Raw genomic sequence first — 12,818 nt, 5'->3', positions numbered from 1 at the left:
TCGGCAGAGGGGCTTGGGCCGGCCTTGGAGGAGGGCAACGGAGCGCCTCCGGACATGACCTTCTGCCACAGGGAGGAATTCAGTCGGGCCTTGCGCTCCTGTCGGGCCTTGCTGGTGAAGCCCTGGCAAATTTTACAGGCCGTCACATTATGGGTCTCCCCCAAACAGAACAGGCACAGTTCATGGCCATCGGTTTTGGCCATTTTCGTGTGGCATTGGAGGCAATGCTTGAAGAGAGCCTTTGAGGCCATCTTCAGGGGCACGCGAAAGGAAGGTCAAAAACAGTCCGAGTCAAATTACCGAGTCCACAACAACGTCCAAAACGAGATCCGAAGAATAGTCGAGGTCACGAAGTCCGAAGTCAAAAGCCAAGCAATCAGTCAGAATAAAGCACGAAGCACAAAAAACACAGAGCAACGAAGCTCACGTTCTCTCCAAGCGGCGGCAAGAAGAGAACTGAGGGAAGGGGCCGTTGGTCGCTGGAGGATCACGTGACCGTTTGGGCGGGAAAACGGTCGCTGAGGCGCGCGACAAACGGCCCCTTCGGAGCCATGGAAGCTCTAGAAAATTCTCCGGCGGCTGGCCTGCGCCTGCGCAGTCCCCATGTGTGGAGGCACAGAAGAACGAAGATGAACCAATGTATCTAATTCTCAATGTGGATAAATCTGTTGATGCCTAAATCCAGAGACTGGCGCCATGAACAGACACGAGTCTGTATACAAACCTGTAAAAAAAGCACCAGGCTTGCAGACAAATCAGAAATTTAAAAACAAAACACATACATGGGTGTGTGTGTTAAAAACTCTAAAATAATAGATGCAGTGCCTGTAGCTGAGGAATGCCTTCTCACAGGTCATTGTGATAATTTCTAAGCAACCATGACACTATTGCTAGCCTTCAATTTTCAGTTTCTGACAGGGAAAGGCAAGCTGAGGAGCCAGGGCCCTTTCCGGGGCTGTTTTGGCCTTTAACAGAAGAATCACGGGGGTCACTCAGCAGCAACCTCCAAGTGACTTACTACCACGCAACTTCCATCACCCACCCGGGTCCAGCTGCTTGCCACTGTTCAGCACCATAGACAGTGTGGTGTAGTGGTTACAGTTTCAGATTATGATCTGGGAGACCCAGGTTTGAACCGCCACTCTGCTGCGGAAGCTCACTAGATGACTTCTGAGCCAATTGCACATACTTAGCCTAACTTATCCTCCCGGGTGAGGATAAAATAAAGGGGAGCAGAATGATGGAAGCTGCTTTGGGTCTTAATTGTGGAGAAAGGCAGGTTATAAATAAAGTAAGTAAATAATATAGCTGAAGATGAGGAGGCATGTAAAAGGTAGGTTGGTGTGTGGGTGTGAAGGAGAGAAGGAAACCAGGAAAGGGGTGATACTATGGGGGCTGCCAAGAGGAAAGAAAGAGGAAATAGTGTGGACAGGGGGATAAAAAGCGGGGTACCCTCTGCAAGTCTTTGCAGGCTCCCCACCACACAAGTAGGGCCAATTCAGCTGGAACTGCACAATTTGGCCAGAGGTTTCCCAAGGAAAGAGCTACCAGGGAGAGGGGGGGAGGGTAGATATAGGCTGATTGGTGGGAAGGAGAGAAGGAAGAAAGAGAAGAGGCTATAGGGGTTTTCAGGGAAGGGAAAAATAGTGGGGTGGGGGTGGGTGGGAGGAAAATGAAATGCTTCCCCCCTTGTATATACTGTTTGCCATATGTATTACCTTAGTTTTCTACTATTCCATTTTTGGGCATTGTTAACATACCATGTCTAACACTTATGCCTTGCTTCACATTTCTGTAATCCTAGTCCTAATATTGTCGAAGGCTTTCACGGCCGGAGAACGATGGTTGTTGCGGGTTTTCCGGGCTGTATTGCCGTGGTCTTGGCATTGTAGTTCCTATGCCAAGACCACGGCAATACAGCCCGGAAAACCCACAACAACCATCTAGTCCTAATACTTTGCTTATCTGTTGTCTTATTGTTTTGAATACATTTTGTAATCTGCCTTGAATAAATAATAAATAAAATAAAAATAAATAATAAATAACATGGCTTCCCTCCAAGTTTCCTGGGACTTTTTAGTTTGCTAAAGTGGATAAGAACTCTGTTAGAGATCCCTAGGATTTTTCACGGGATTATAGATCCCAGGGGAGAAAGAACATAACTGTTTTGAAGTGGCTTAACAGCCCAATACTAGGCGTGTTTACTCTGAGCCCTACCCAGTTCCATGGGGATTTCTCCCATAAGCACAGGACCGCAAGCAGCATGATAGGGAAAAATATCAGTCCTACGCGTGCTTACTTAGAAACAAGCCCACTGAATACAGACAGGTTTTGTACATTAGTTCGTGATAAAGATATGTCCTCCAAGAGGTGGGGTCGGTCTGTAGAATTCTAGGAATAATCTGAAGAATGCCTGCTATGCTGAAGAGAACATTTTGTGGTCGTGAAAAGGAATTTGTTTTTAACTGTTGTCAAAATCCTAACCTTACTGGGAATGTGAAGCGGACCAAGTTGTTTTCAAATGTCTAAATATACTACATGTGCAGTGTAACTGTAAAATTCTATATGTAATTTGTATATAAATGAAAGAAAGCTAGAATCCCTAGACTTTACAACTGTTGATTGGCAATGCCAGCATACATTCACACGTTGAGAGCAAAACACTGCACTAAGAGCCAATATACCGTTAACACTGCAGAAATTAATTTAAGTCATGACATAGAGGAAATGCATCTGGTTTGGGATAAGAAATGCCAGGTAGGAGTGTTATGTGAGTATGATGGAAAAAATCCCAGCCTAACAGTACCATCCTAAGCAGTTACAACACTGTTCTAAGCTTATCACCAATTTCAACAGTCTTAGAAGGATTTAACTCTCCTTAGGATTGCATTACCGCACTCTGTCACCTTGGACGGTGTCAACTCTCTTGGTTGCAAAGGAAATTCTGTTTCCCAGTCCCAACAGGCGTGACAACGCCGCTTTCCACGTCTCTTCCTGGTCCATCAGTTGGTGGTGTAGCCTGTGTAGCCAAAAACACAGTGTCTCAGTGGAACATTAAAATGGACAGTCAAAGAACTCTACATGAGGGCCAAACAAGAAAAAGGCTAATTAAAAAGCCAGGGGACGCAAAGATTAAAATAAATTGGGATAAAGACCCAGACCATTACAAGGTTCTCCCCCATCCCACCAACTCTCCACATTATTCAGTAATTTTCAGGGGAAAAAAGTCAGACATAGCAGGCTGAAATGCGCCCCCAGCTTGCCATTTAGAAATCACCCCACATTCTTCAAGGCAATACTTGCAGTAAGTCAGCCTTGAAGAACTGACTTTTACAGTGAAAGAAAAAAAAGATCCGTGCAATCCTAAATAGAGTTCCGCCAGTTTGAGCCCATTGATTTCAATCGGCTTAGACTGGAGTGACTCTGTTTAGGATTACTCTGAAAAGTGAAGCTACGGTGATTTGTGACAAAGATTTTATCTATCTGCTTCATTTATACTCCATCTTTCTCCCCACTGGGGACCCAAAGCCGCTTACATCATTCTCCTCTCCACCACTTTTTATTCACAATGACCCTGTGAGGTAGGTGTTTGGGACTGGCCCAAGGTCATCCAGCAAACTTCTGAAGCCGAAGTGGGATTTGAACCTGGGTCTCCCAGATCCTAGTCTGATCTAACCACTGTACAGTACTAGCTCTTTTGAAGAAAAAATGGTTTGTGAGACCTTTTTAAAAAAGCTGCCCTGTATATCAGAATGTTATGACCAAAGGCCAATGTGACCAATGTAATGATGATTAATGAATTACGGAATGAAAAGGTGATTCTGCGGGTCCCACCTTTCTTGCTTTCTCCCTCCTCATTACCTGCTGACTGACTCCACAAGTCCCTGAAGGGCATTTTCACCAGCCTCTACCCTCTGGTGGAGTTTCTGTGCCAATTCTTTAGAGTGTGACACTTCCATCTTAAGAGTCTGAAAGAAAGGATAAAGTGGTAAGGAGCAATGTGACTTCCTGAATGAGATGGAGCCTAAACACACTTGCCAGTGGTTCAGCCCACTTTTCAGAGTCAAATATCACATAAGGGCTCTTTTTTCCACAGCAAAAGCCCATTTTAAGCAGCAGGCATGAAGCACCTCTTCTTAGTCTGTGTATGTAAAAGCACCATCAAGTTACAGGCAGTTTATGGTGACCCTGTAGGATTTTCAAAGAAAGCGACTTCAGAGGTAGTTTTCCATTGCCTGCTTCTGTGTAGCAACCCTGGACTTCACTGGTGGTCTCCCATCCAAATACTAACCAGGGCTGACCTTACTTAGCTTCTGATGAGATCAAGCTAGCCTGGGCCATCCAGGCCAGGGCCTTCTTAGTCTAGCTGTACGTTTAAACTGGAGGATTTCTGGATGTGCAACGATTGAAGTGGTGGTGGTGAGGCACTCTCCAGCCCCATATCACAAGGCTTAGCTTCAACTCCATGATAGGACTCCAGGTCGCACGGTTAGGCACTTAAGAGAACATTACCTTGTTCCTCACTCTTTCCATATCAGCTTCTGCCGTCTTGTCCTCAAGGCTGTGAAGCAACACTGTCACCTTCTGGTCTTTGGACTCGACTTCTTCTTCAAGTTCTTTTACCTATAGAAATGGAGGTGAAATACTGATTTCCAGTCTTACCTGTGCCCACGGCCCTTCTCATCCAACCTTTCATGGGAATCGCCAATTTCCCAAAAGCTGCTTCAGCCTCCTTCCTATACAACTCAGGACTTCTGGTTCCCAACAACTCTCACTCGGTCTTAAGAAAAACCAAGTCTGCAGCTTTCAATGTGTTTTAAGAGCTCCATCTTTCTATCAGTCCACATTACCTTCCTCTGCAGCAGTTTAGTGGTGTCCATATGGCAAAGCTCCTGAGATTTCAGCTGCACCAAAAGAGAAAAGACTTTCTCCCGCCACCGGCTCAGCAGGCATTGAAGTTTCTGAGATGACTCCGACTGGAGAGGATCTTTGAGGTGGACCTGAGGGTTCACAAACACAACAATTTCATCATGATGCCTAGCACTCTTAAAAACATTAAGCTGGAGCTTTAAACCTTATCCAAACTGTTCCCATTTCAGAATACAAGTATCTATTTTTTCTGAACACAGTAGGGGATCTGTGGACAGAGAGCGGAGTTGAAAATCAAGATTCCCGAGTTCTACATAAGGGGTGCTGAAGATGCTCCTTTGGGCTCTCTGGAAATGTAATTTCGGGGCTCCCTGTGAAAAACTGGCTGGGAAGGGGCTCCCATAGGCTAGTGCGAAGGTGCAACTGGATGCCTTATCTCTCCCACCAACAGCAAATTAAAAAAAAATACACAGAAAAATAGCATGTCAGGACAAGCCTAGGCATGCAACCTTCCCCTCCTCCACCGACATAGTTCTGTATGCATGAAAGATTTAATTGCTAAAGGTTCGATCTATCATGAGAGCTTGTTCTGAAGTGGTACAGTCCAGACACAGATTTACTACCTCATCTGTTATTCCTGAGAATGAGGCCCCAGAATAAAACACAATGTTACACCTGTTGGAACGGACATTGCTATACCCCATAATGCTCTGGGAATTGTAGTTCTGTTAAAGGGCCCTGACGACAAGGAAAGACACGGGGGTTAAAAAATGTTCTGGTTTGTAGTATAGTCACATCCTTGGATCCACTGTCTGCTCCAGTTCTCACAGTATAGGAACTGCAAAAAAGAAGCTTCTTGTCATTGTTAAATACTGGAATTAACCTCCCAAATACAGTTCGGAAACTGCTGGACGTACACTGCCGTACTGCAACAAGCTTAAAAATGAGCAGAGTGACAGGGAGACCGCGGCTGCAATCTTATGCACACTTACCTGGGAGTAAATCTCATTGAACTGAGTAAGATTTACTCCTACTTAGTAGTCCTTACATTTACTAAGAGACAACATACATGCAGTACTGGAGTTCGATGACTGGAACTTTTTGAAAGTTATTCAGGCCCAACTCCTTTACCATGTTGTTTCCCTACCAGTCTCTGGTAGGGGGAAAAAAGACACCAACCCATATTGTGTTCTCTCTGCTGGATCTTAAAACAGGAGTGGGGTACATGTTTGATCATGGAGGCAGTGGGTGGGATAAATAACCAATCCTTTCCCCCACCCCTGTTCTCACCCCTCCCCAGACACATTTAAAGTCAAAAGACTTCGCTAGTCATAGAACTACAGCATAGACTGAACCAAAGAAAAATACTTGAATTGGGGGGGGAGGCAGGATTTCCCCCTAACCTCTGTGAACAGTCAGATCAACTACTTCCCATTAATTTGCATGGAAAGGAACAGTGCCCTTCAGTGTGCCCGCATATAACTACCTTCCTGGCGAGCTCCATCTCCTGTAGGGTCAGGATATCACTGAGCGAAGTCAAACGAACCTGCAGGAGCTCGACTGTTGTCTTCAAGGCATCCTTTTCCTCTTCCAGGTGCTGAGGCAAGAGAGAAAGGGTGTCAAGTGAAGAGCACGAGCTCTGTCCTTTGAAGCACGTGGGCATCCTTTTTGAGAACTAACCTGCACTCTACTGATCAGCTGTTCTTGCTCCAAACTGGGCTGTCTTGACTCCTGCTCTCCAACGTATGTCTTCAGCTGCATCAGCAAAGCATTCTGGGAAGTCAGCTCTGCCTCAGCTGCTCTGGAGGAGAAAAACATGAAGTTGCCTTCAAGACAACCTGATGAGAAACCCGGGTGTGCCCCGAGGGGAGGATAACAGTAGTCTAGAGGAACAGATCATACCGGAGCTGATTCCGGACAACATCCCTCTCTTCCTGCAGTTGGGCAGCTTCCTTTTGCTGAGCTTCCAGATCCTTTTGGAGGACTTGTGCTTGATGCTTCAAGGAAGAAACTTCAGCTCTGTGGGCTTCAGAGAGTCTAGAAATCTGTGGGAAGAAAGAGACTCTAGAATCCTGACACTCAGCCTCTCCAGTTCCTGTATAATGAACCACACAAGCCCTATCGCAGGCTGTTTTCACTTGGCACCATTCTCATCTCCCAAAATGCTCTTCTCTCAGCACATACCTCAGCCTGGTGCTCCCTGAGTGCAGCCTGTAGGCGCTCTTGTGCTCTCTCCTCCTGCCTTTTCCGTTCAGCTTCTGCCTCTTCAAGCGCCCTCTGCAGCGCTTCCTGTGCCAATCCAATTTCACAGCTGTGTCTTTCCTTGGCTGACTTGAGTTCCTCTCTCAAGCAATCTGCTTCCAGGCAAGCCTGGCTCCTCAGTTGCTCTAGTTCTTCCTTCACAGTCTCAAGCTCCCGTTTCCTACTCCCCTTGATTTCCTCCAGTTCTGCCTTCAAGGCAGTTGACTCCACCTGGCTCTGGCTTCTGAGATCTGCCAGCTCCCCCTGGAGGTGAGCGAGAGTATTTTCCCGACTGGCAGCTGTTGCCTCCTGCCGGGCTGATGCAACTCGCAGGGCAGCAAGTTCAGCCTCCAGCCTCTGGATCTCGTGAAGTTGGTGAGAAATGATCTCCGCCTGTTGGGACATGGCCAGAGTGTGACGCATACTTGAGGGATCAGCTTCTCTATCGAGGGATCTGTGAGGTAGGGAAGAAAAGCATGTCAGAAAGTCCTCCCTCCCCCAGGGGGCATCTTTCTAGAACCTACTAGTCTGGGAGTACAGGAAATAGATTTCAATGTATTTCCCCCCTTAAAGGCCCCTGACTGAAGATTCACACATCAGAGAAGCTTCAATGCTTCAAGATGGTCATCAACTGAATTTTACCATATCCTGGGTGATCACTAGGCAAACACAGATGAAAGCCACTGAGATGGTAGAGCTAGAACAGCTCTCCCTAGCTACGCTGAACTGTATCTTTCCAAATGGCAGCTTTCATCTGAGAATCAGAAGTTCAGAGTAGTGCATCAGCTATAGACTTTAAAAAATTCTATGTCACGTTCTAATTCAGGATCCACCAGATCACGCAACAATAAATGAGACACAGGGCTTTTCACCTGGTTCTTGTTCCTGCATCTTCTGTTTTGTCTGTCACCCTGCCCCCGCTGGCCACATCTTCTGTTGCAGCCCATCTATGAAGTTCATCCTTTAGTCGCTGGTTTTCTCGCCTGAGTTCCACTGCCTCCCAATTAGGTAAAGCAGTAGCACTCCCCATTAGGGGAGGTGCTGACCTGCTCTGGAAATGCGATGGTGGGATCAGTCCCTTGAGACCTGTAAGAAAAGCATAAACAGGTAACTAGACACACGGCATGGCACATAAGTACAGGAAATATGGAAAACTGGAATGCACGACAGTATGAAAACCACATATATGTAAGATCTCTGTTTCTGATTTGAGAGGTTTCTTCCCAGTGGATGAAGAGAAGGGAGCTGCTACAGATAAGTGGCATTCACACTATTATGGGTGAGAACTCGTTCAGAAGACAGGTGCAAGACTGATGTCAGAAAGTCAGCATTACTGTAGTAAAAGTTAATAAACCCCAACTAATTCTTTAGAATCCAAACAAAGCAATCATTCCAGAAGGTTAGCCATGTCAAGTCTGTTGGTGCAAAAATGTACAGGAGTCTTGTGGCATCTTGGTGTAATGCCAGTTTGGTGTAGTGGTTAAGAGCACGAGACTCTAATCTGGAGAACCGGGTTTGATTCCCCACTCCTCCACTTGAAGCCAGCTGGGTGACCTTGCGTCAGTCACAGCTTCTATGAGCTCTCACTCCACCCACCTCACAGGGTGATTATTGTTGTGGAGATAATAATAACATACTTTGTAAACCACTCTGAGTGGATATTAAGTTGTCCTGAAGGGCAGTATATAAATCAAATGTTGTTGTTATTATTTTAAAAGATTGGATTTTATTCCAGCATCAACTTTCATGGACTACAGCTGACTTTGTCAAATGTATGTAGTAGGTTCTCATTAGGCAACATATATATGCTTAGGAAGAGAAAAATATAAACAGCAGGATCAAAAGGCCACACAATGCAGTGAAATGTAATTGCTTAAAATTTAATCAGTGAAAGGACTGTTCACGATAAAAGTAACTAACAAGTTTCACTAGTACTTAATGGCTAAATAATCCCATGCAGAGTCTTGAAGGACATGGGGCGCAAGCAGGAGCATGAACATCACCCCCATTTTTCAGTCACTCCATTGACTACCTATCAGTTACTGTGCTCAGTTCAAGGTATTGGTTATCACATACAAAGCTCTTCATGGCCTTGGTCCGGCATACCTACGGGACCACCTCCCTCCCTATGTTCCTCTGTGGCAACTTCACCATCTGAACAGGGTCTCCTGCAGGTGCCATCTTGCACATGGGAGAAATCAACAGCAGCCTGTACACAGGCTTTCTTTGTGGTAGCCCCTACCCTGTGAAACAGCCTACCTGAGGTTAGGAAAAGCACCCATTCTCCTAGCATTCCGCAAACAATGCAAAACCAAATTATTCAAAAAGGCTTTTGTATTGTAGGAAGGGGGTCTTAGATGCTCCACTAATGAGTTAGGGACCATAAACTTCATCACTATGTTGGCTTACATACTATATGTTGCTTTAAATATGTGCTCCTGTGTCAGCCCTAGAATTGCTTATTATTTATTTTTTTTATTTTATTTGACTTATTTTATTTGACTTATATCCCACACTCCCCACGAATGGGCTCAGGGCAGCTCACATCATAATTAAAACACATAAATTAATAGTCAACTTTAAAAACAGATTTAAAAACTTATATTAAAATACTCTGGTGCCCTTATATATAGGCTACTTTGGATACTAATAAAAGAGCTGCATAGGTCATAGCTGTGGGTAAAACGCATAGCCGCGGGCAGTCATAGAAGAGGTAGCGATCTTAGATAGGATAACAGGGGCCACCCGCTGGTCCTCAGCCAAAGACCTGGCGGAACATCTCCATTTTGCAAGCCCTGCAGAACTGTAATAGGTCCCGCAGGGCCCGGATCTCCAGCGGGAGTGTGTTCCACCAGGCTGGGGTCAGGGCAGAAAAAGCCCTGGCCCTGGTGGAGGCCAGCCAGATGTCCCTCAGGCCTGTTCTGTTTCAGCATTTCTTCAACTCTGTATTGGATTCTTGTTAATGCTATATCTTTGTAAATTTATGTTTATATACCCTATGGCATTGTTTATGAAATTGTCCTTGATACTTATTGTACTAATCTCACACTGTGTAATCCGGCTTGAGTCTCAGTGAGAAAGGCAGGCCATAAATTACATTAAATAAATAAATAAATGTTCATATTCATGCAACATACCCTTTAAGCACTCTGAGCAGAGAAGGCTATAAATATGAACAAATCACTATACATGGAAATAACAAACTTGTTCTTTTACCAGTGGGTCTTGAAGCTCCGAAGGTAGCAGGAGGCTCCAGCTGTTTAGCCAAATCTTTTCTTCCATCCATGGTTACAAGTGCCAGTTCTGAGAAAGACACAGGAAAAACTTGTATAATTGAGCCATATACACACAAGTTCATATCACTTTGTTTTGAAATACAAGGCGCAAGTCATTGTAAAAACAGCACTGCACTGCACTACACTGCACTGCAGGGAAATATGCCAGTATGTGAAACAGCTTTTGAGAAATGGGAGAAAGTGCATACACTACACTTTTGGTTACTTCACAGAATCACGTTCTTCTAGAAGCCATTCATATACTGATTGTCAAGATGTGGCTCACTCCTCCTCTAGCGGCTGTGGCTGGTCCAAGGAATAGTTCCATTTTCTGCACCAGGCAAAATGCAGGAAGTAAAGTACATTATTTGATCATTCAAGCTTCCACATGGGCAAATCCTGGAAGGCCTCATGCATTTCCAACAGACTGCCTTGAAATATCCATTGTTCTTTTAACTCTCCCTTCTTATTATTGAACAACCCGTTCAATAACATATATATTGCCTTCTGTGGATCACTCTATTCTTTTTTACCTCAGAATCTCCTTTCTCATTTGCCATTCACCAGCAACCCTAGCTCCTCACTAGTCAATGCCATGGTAAGCAGCTCCTTTGCCTTTTAACAGCTACTTGACAGATGAAAGTTTTAATCCGTTCCCAGCATGCGGCTGCGGTCATGAGAGAAATATCTGATTTTCACACAGTTGGTAAATGCACAGGAGCCCTGACAAGAAAAGAAGCTGACAATCCCGCTCTTCCAATTTCTCAGTATAACGTCTGCTTCCTCGTCATAAACTGCTCCCCAGATCTCAGCTTTCACTTCATTGGTTGCCTACTAGGTCTCCATTTCCCCCCATTAGCTGCTCCCCAGTTTCCTCTGCCCCTTTCTTCTCATTGGTTGCCTTCTGAAACCCGCCTTGCCCTCATTGGCTATCACTGTAGACTACCGCCGGCTTACAGCCCCCCACCTCCTACTAACGGCTGCTAACCTTCCATCAACCGATCTGTCACACTGCTCATGCGCATACCATGACCCCCCCCCCCCAAGTTTACCGAGTCTTTGAGGAAACGGTAACGCCTACATTGGAACACTGGACAAATCCGAATAGCATTGAGGAGGAACTTAAACTGCATCGATTAAGATATCTGGAGAGAAAGGAAAGCGGCGCGGTCCGCCCCTCAACCAATCGGATAGCTTCCCCAAGTGACGCGAGACGCTCCTCGCCGTTTCCAACGATACGGCTAATAGCCCGGATAGGAAAGATGGGTTATAAGGGCGCGCTTTTCGAAAGTAGCGAATCAGGCATTGGTAGAGAACACTCGCGTGATGCGGTTTTTCTTTCTCAGGCGAAGCCCTTTTGTGTCTTTAAAGAGAATGTCGCAATCTCGGGGTTGGCCAGTTTTCTGCCTCTCCCTTTTACTGACCTTCGACCGAAGGATGTTCATTTTTTTGGCAACCCTGTAGAAGTGGGGAAACCTCTTCAGGGAATGTATCCTAATCAAATCTTGGAATCTCTTCCTGCTATCGTTTTGGATTAGGGCTCTTAATTTTTTTCCTGTGCTTTCAATAGTTAAAAACGTCAGGCGAAGCTTATTTCATTTTGTTTTATTTCTGGGCTGCGAAAAGTCCAGATTGTCTACTTTGTAATGCCGCTGTCAAAAGATATGGGGGGGGGGGGGTCTTCTGAATATGTCTTGTTCCAAATCCATGTTTGGGTCACTCATCAGAAATGGGTTCCTTATACTCCTGTAGTTTCAACAAGTTTTGTTTGCAATTATCTGGTGGCATATATGACCATGATGTGGAGTGGTGGTTAAAGTGCTGAAGAGACCTGAGTTCAAATCCTGCTTGGTCATTGAAGTTCACTAGGTGATCTTGGTAATAATATGACCATTCCCCCCCCCCCCCCTCCAAGTTATTTATTTAAGCTATTCACATGCTGCCATTCAAGGCAGCTTATACTTGGTGCAGAACACAGCTGTAACACCAAGACCATAAAAATAAAGAAACTGAGCACTGGTTATATTAGTAACATCCAATCATTTAAAATCAAGGTAGGAATTTAATTGTAAAAACCCTTCAATAATAAAAAGGGGGGGGAAGCAGAGCTTTTAAAATTTAGATATTTATACCTTGCTTTTCTCCCCATCATAGCTTGTCTTGTCCTCACAACCACCTTGTGAGGTAGATTAGTCTGAGGGTGATGGTAGTACATAGTCATCTCTGTGTAAAGTGACATCAAGTCATGGCTGACTTATGGTGACCCACGAGACTAACAGAGGTGGCTTGCCATTGACTGCCTCTGTAGCAACCCTGGACTTCCTTGATGGTATCCCATCCAAATGCTATCCAACCCTGCTTAGACTTAGGAGATCTGACAAGATCAGGCTAGCTTGGGCCATCCAGGTCAGGGCAAGGCCACCTAGTGAGCTT

General features: G+C 45.2%; 1 protein-coding gene across 1 annotated transcript in view; it reads right to left on the bottom strand.

Moving 5' to 3' along the window:
• Positions 1-11,201, bottom strand: part of CCHCR1 (coiled-coil alpha-helical rod protein 1) — a 28,388-nt gene extending 17,187 nt beyond the window's left edge. Inside the window, exons 1-11 of the mRNA XM_054977326.1 lie at positions 10,919-11,201; positions 10,327-10,413; positions 7,983-8,196; positions 7,054-7,564; positions 6,772-6,914; positions 6,550-6,670; positions 6,356-6,466; positions 4,851-5,000; positions 4,513-4,623; positions 3,862-3,968; positions 2,907-3,019 (exon numbers count right to left, since the gene is read on the bottom strand). Of these exons, the coding sequence (XP_054833301.1) occupies positions 2,907-3,019; positions 3,862-3,968; positions 4,513-4,623; positions 4,851-5,000; positions 6,356-6,466; positions 6,550-6,670; positions 6,772-6,914; positions 7,054-7,564; positions 7,983-8,196; positions 10,327-10,396 (1,651 nt within the window). The 5' untranslated portion in view covers positions 10,397-10,413; positions 10,919-11,201. The remainder of the gene's footprint in view (positions 1-2,906; positions 3,020-3,861; positions 3,969-4,512; positions 4,624-4,850; positions 5,001-6,355; positions 6,467-6,549; positions 6,671-6,771; positions 6,915-7,053; positions 7,565-7,982; positions 8,197-10,326; positions 10,414-10,918) is intronic.
• Positions 11,202-12,818: the final 1,617 nt, after the last annotated feature.

The sequence above is a fragment of the Eublepharis macularius genome, chromosome 4 (genome assembly GCF_028583425.1).
Source record: "Eublepharis macularius isolate TG4126 chromosome 4, MPM_Emac_v1.0, whole genome shotgun sequence".
NCBI classification, from domain to species: domain Eukaryota; kingdom Metazoa; phylum Chordata; class Lepidosauria; order Squamata; family Eublepharidae; genus Eublepharis; species Eublepharis macularius.
The sequence above is the reverse complement of the archived record's forward strand: the minus strand, read 5'-3'. Positions and strand labels throughout refer to the sequence as shown.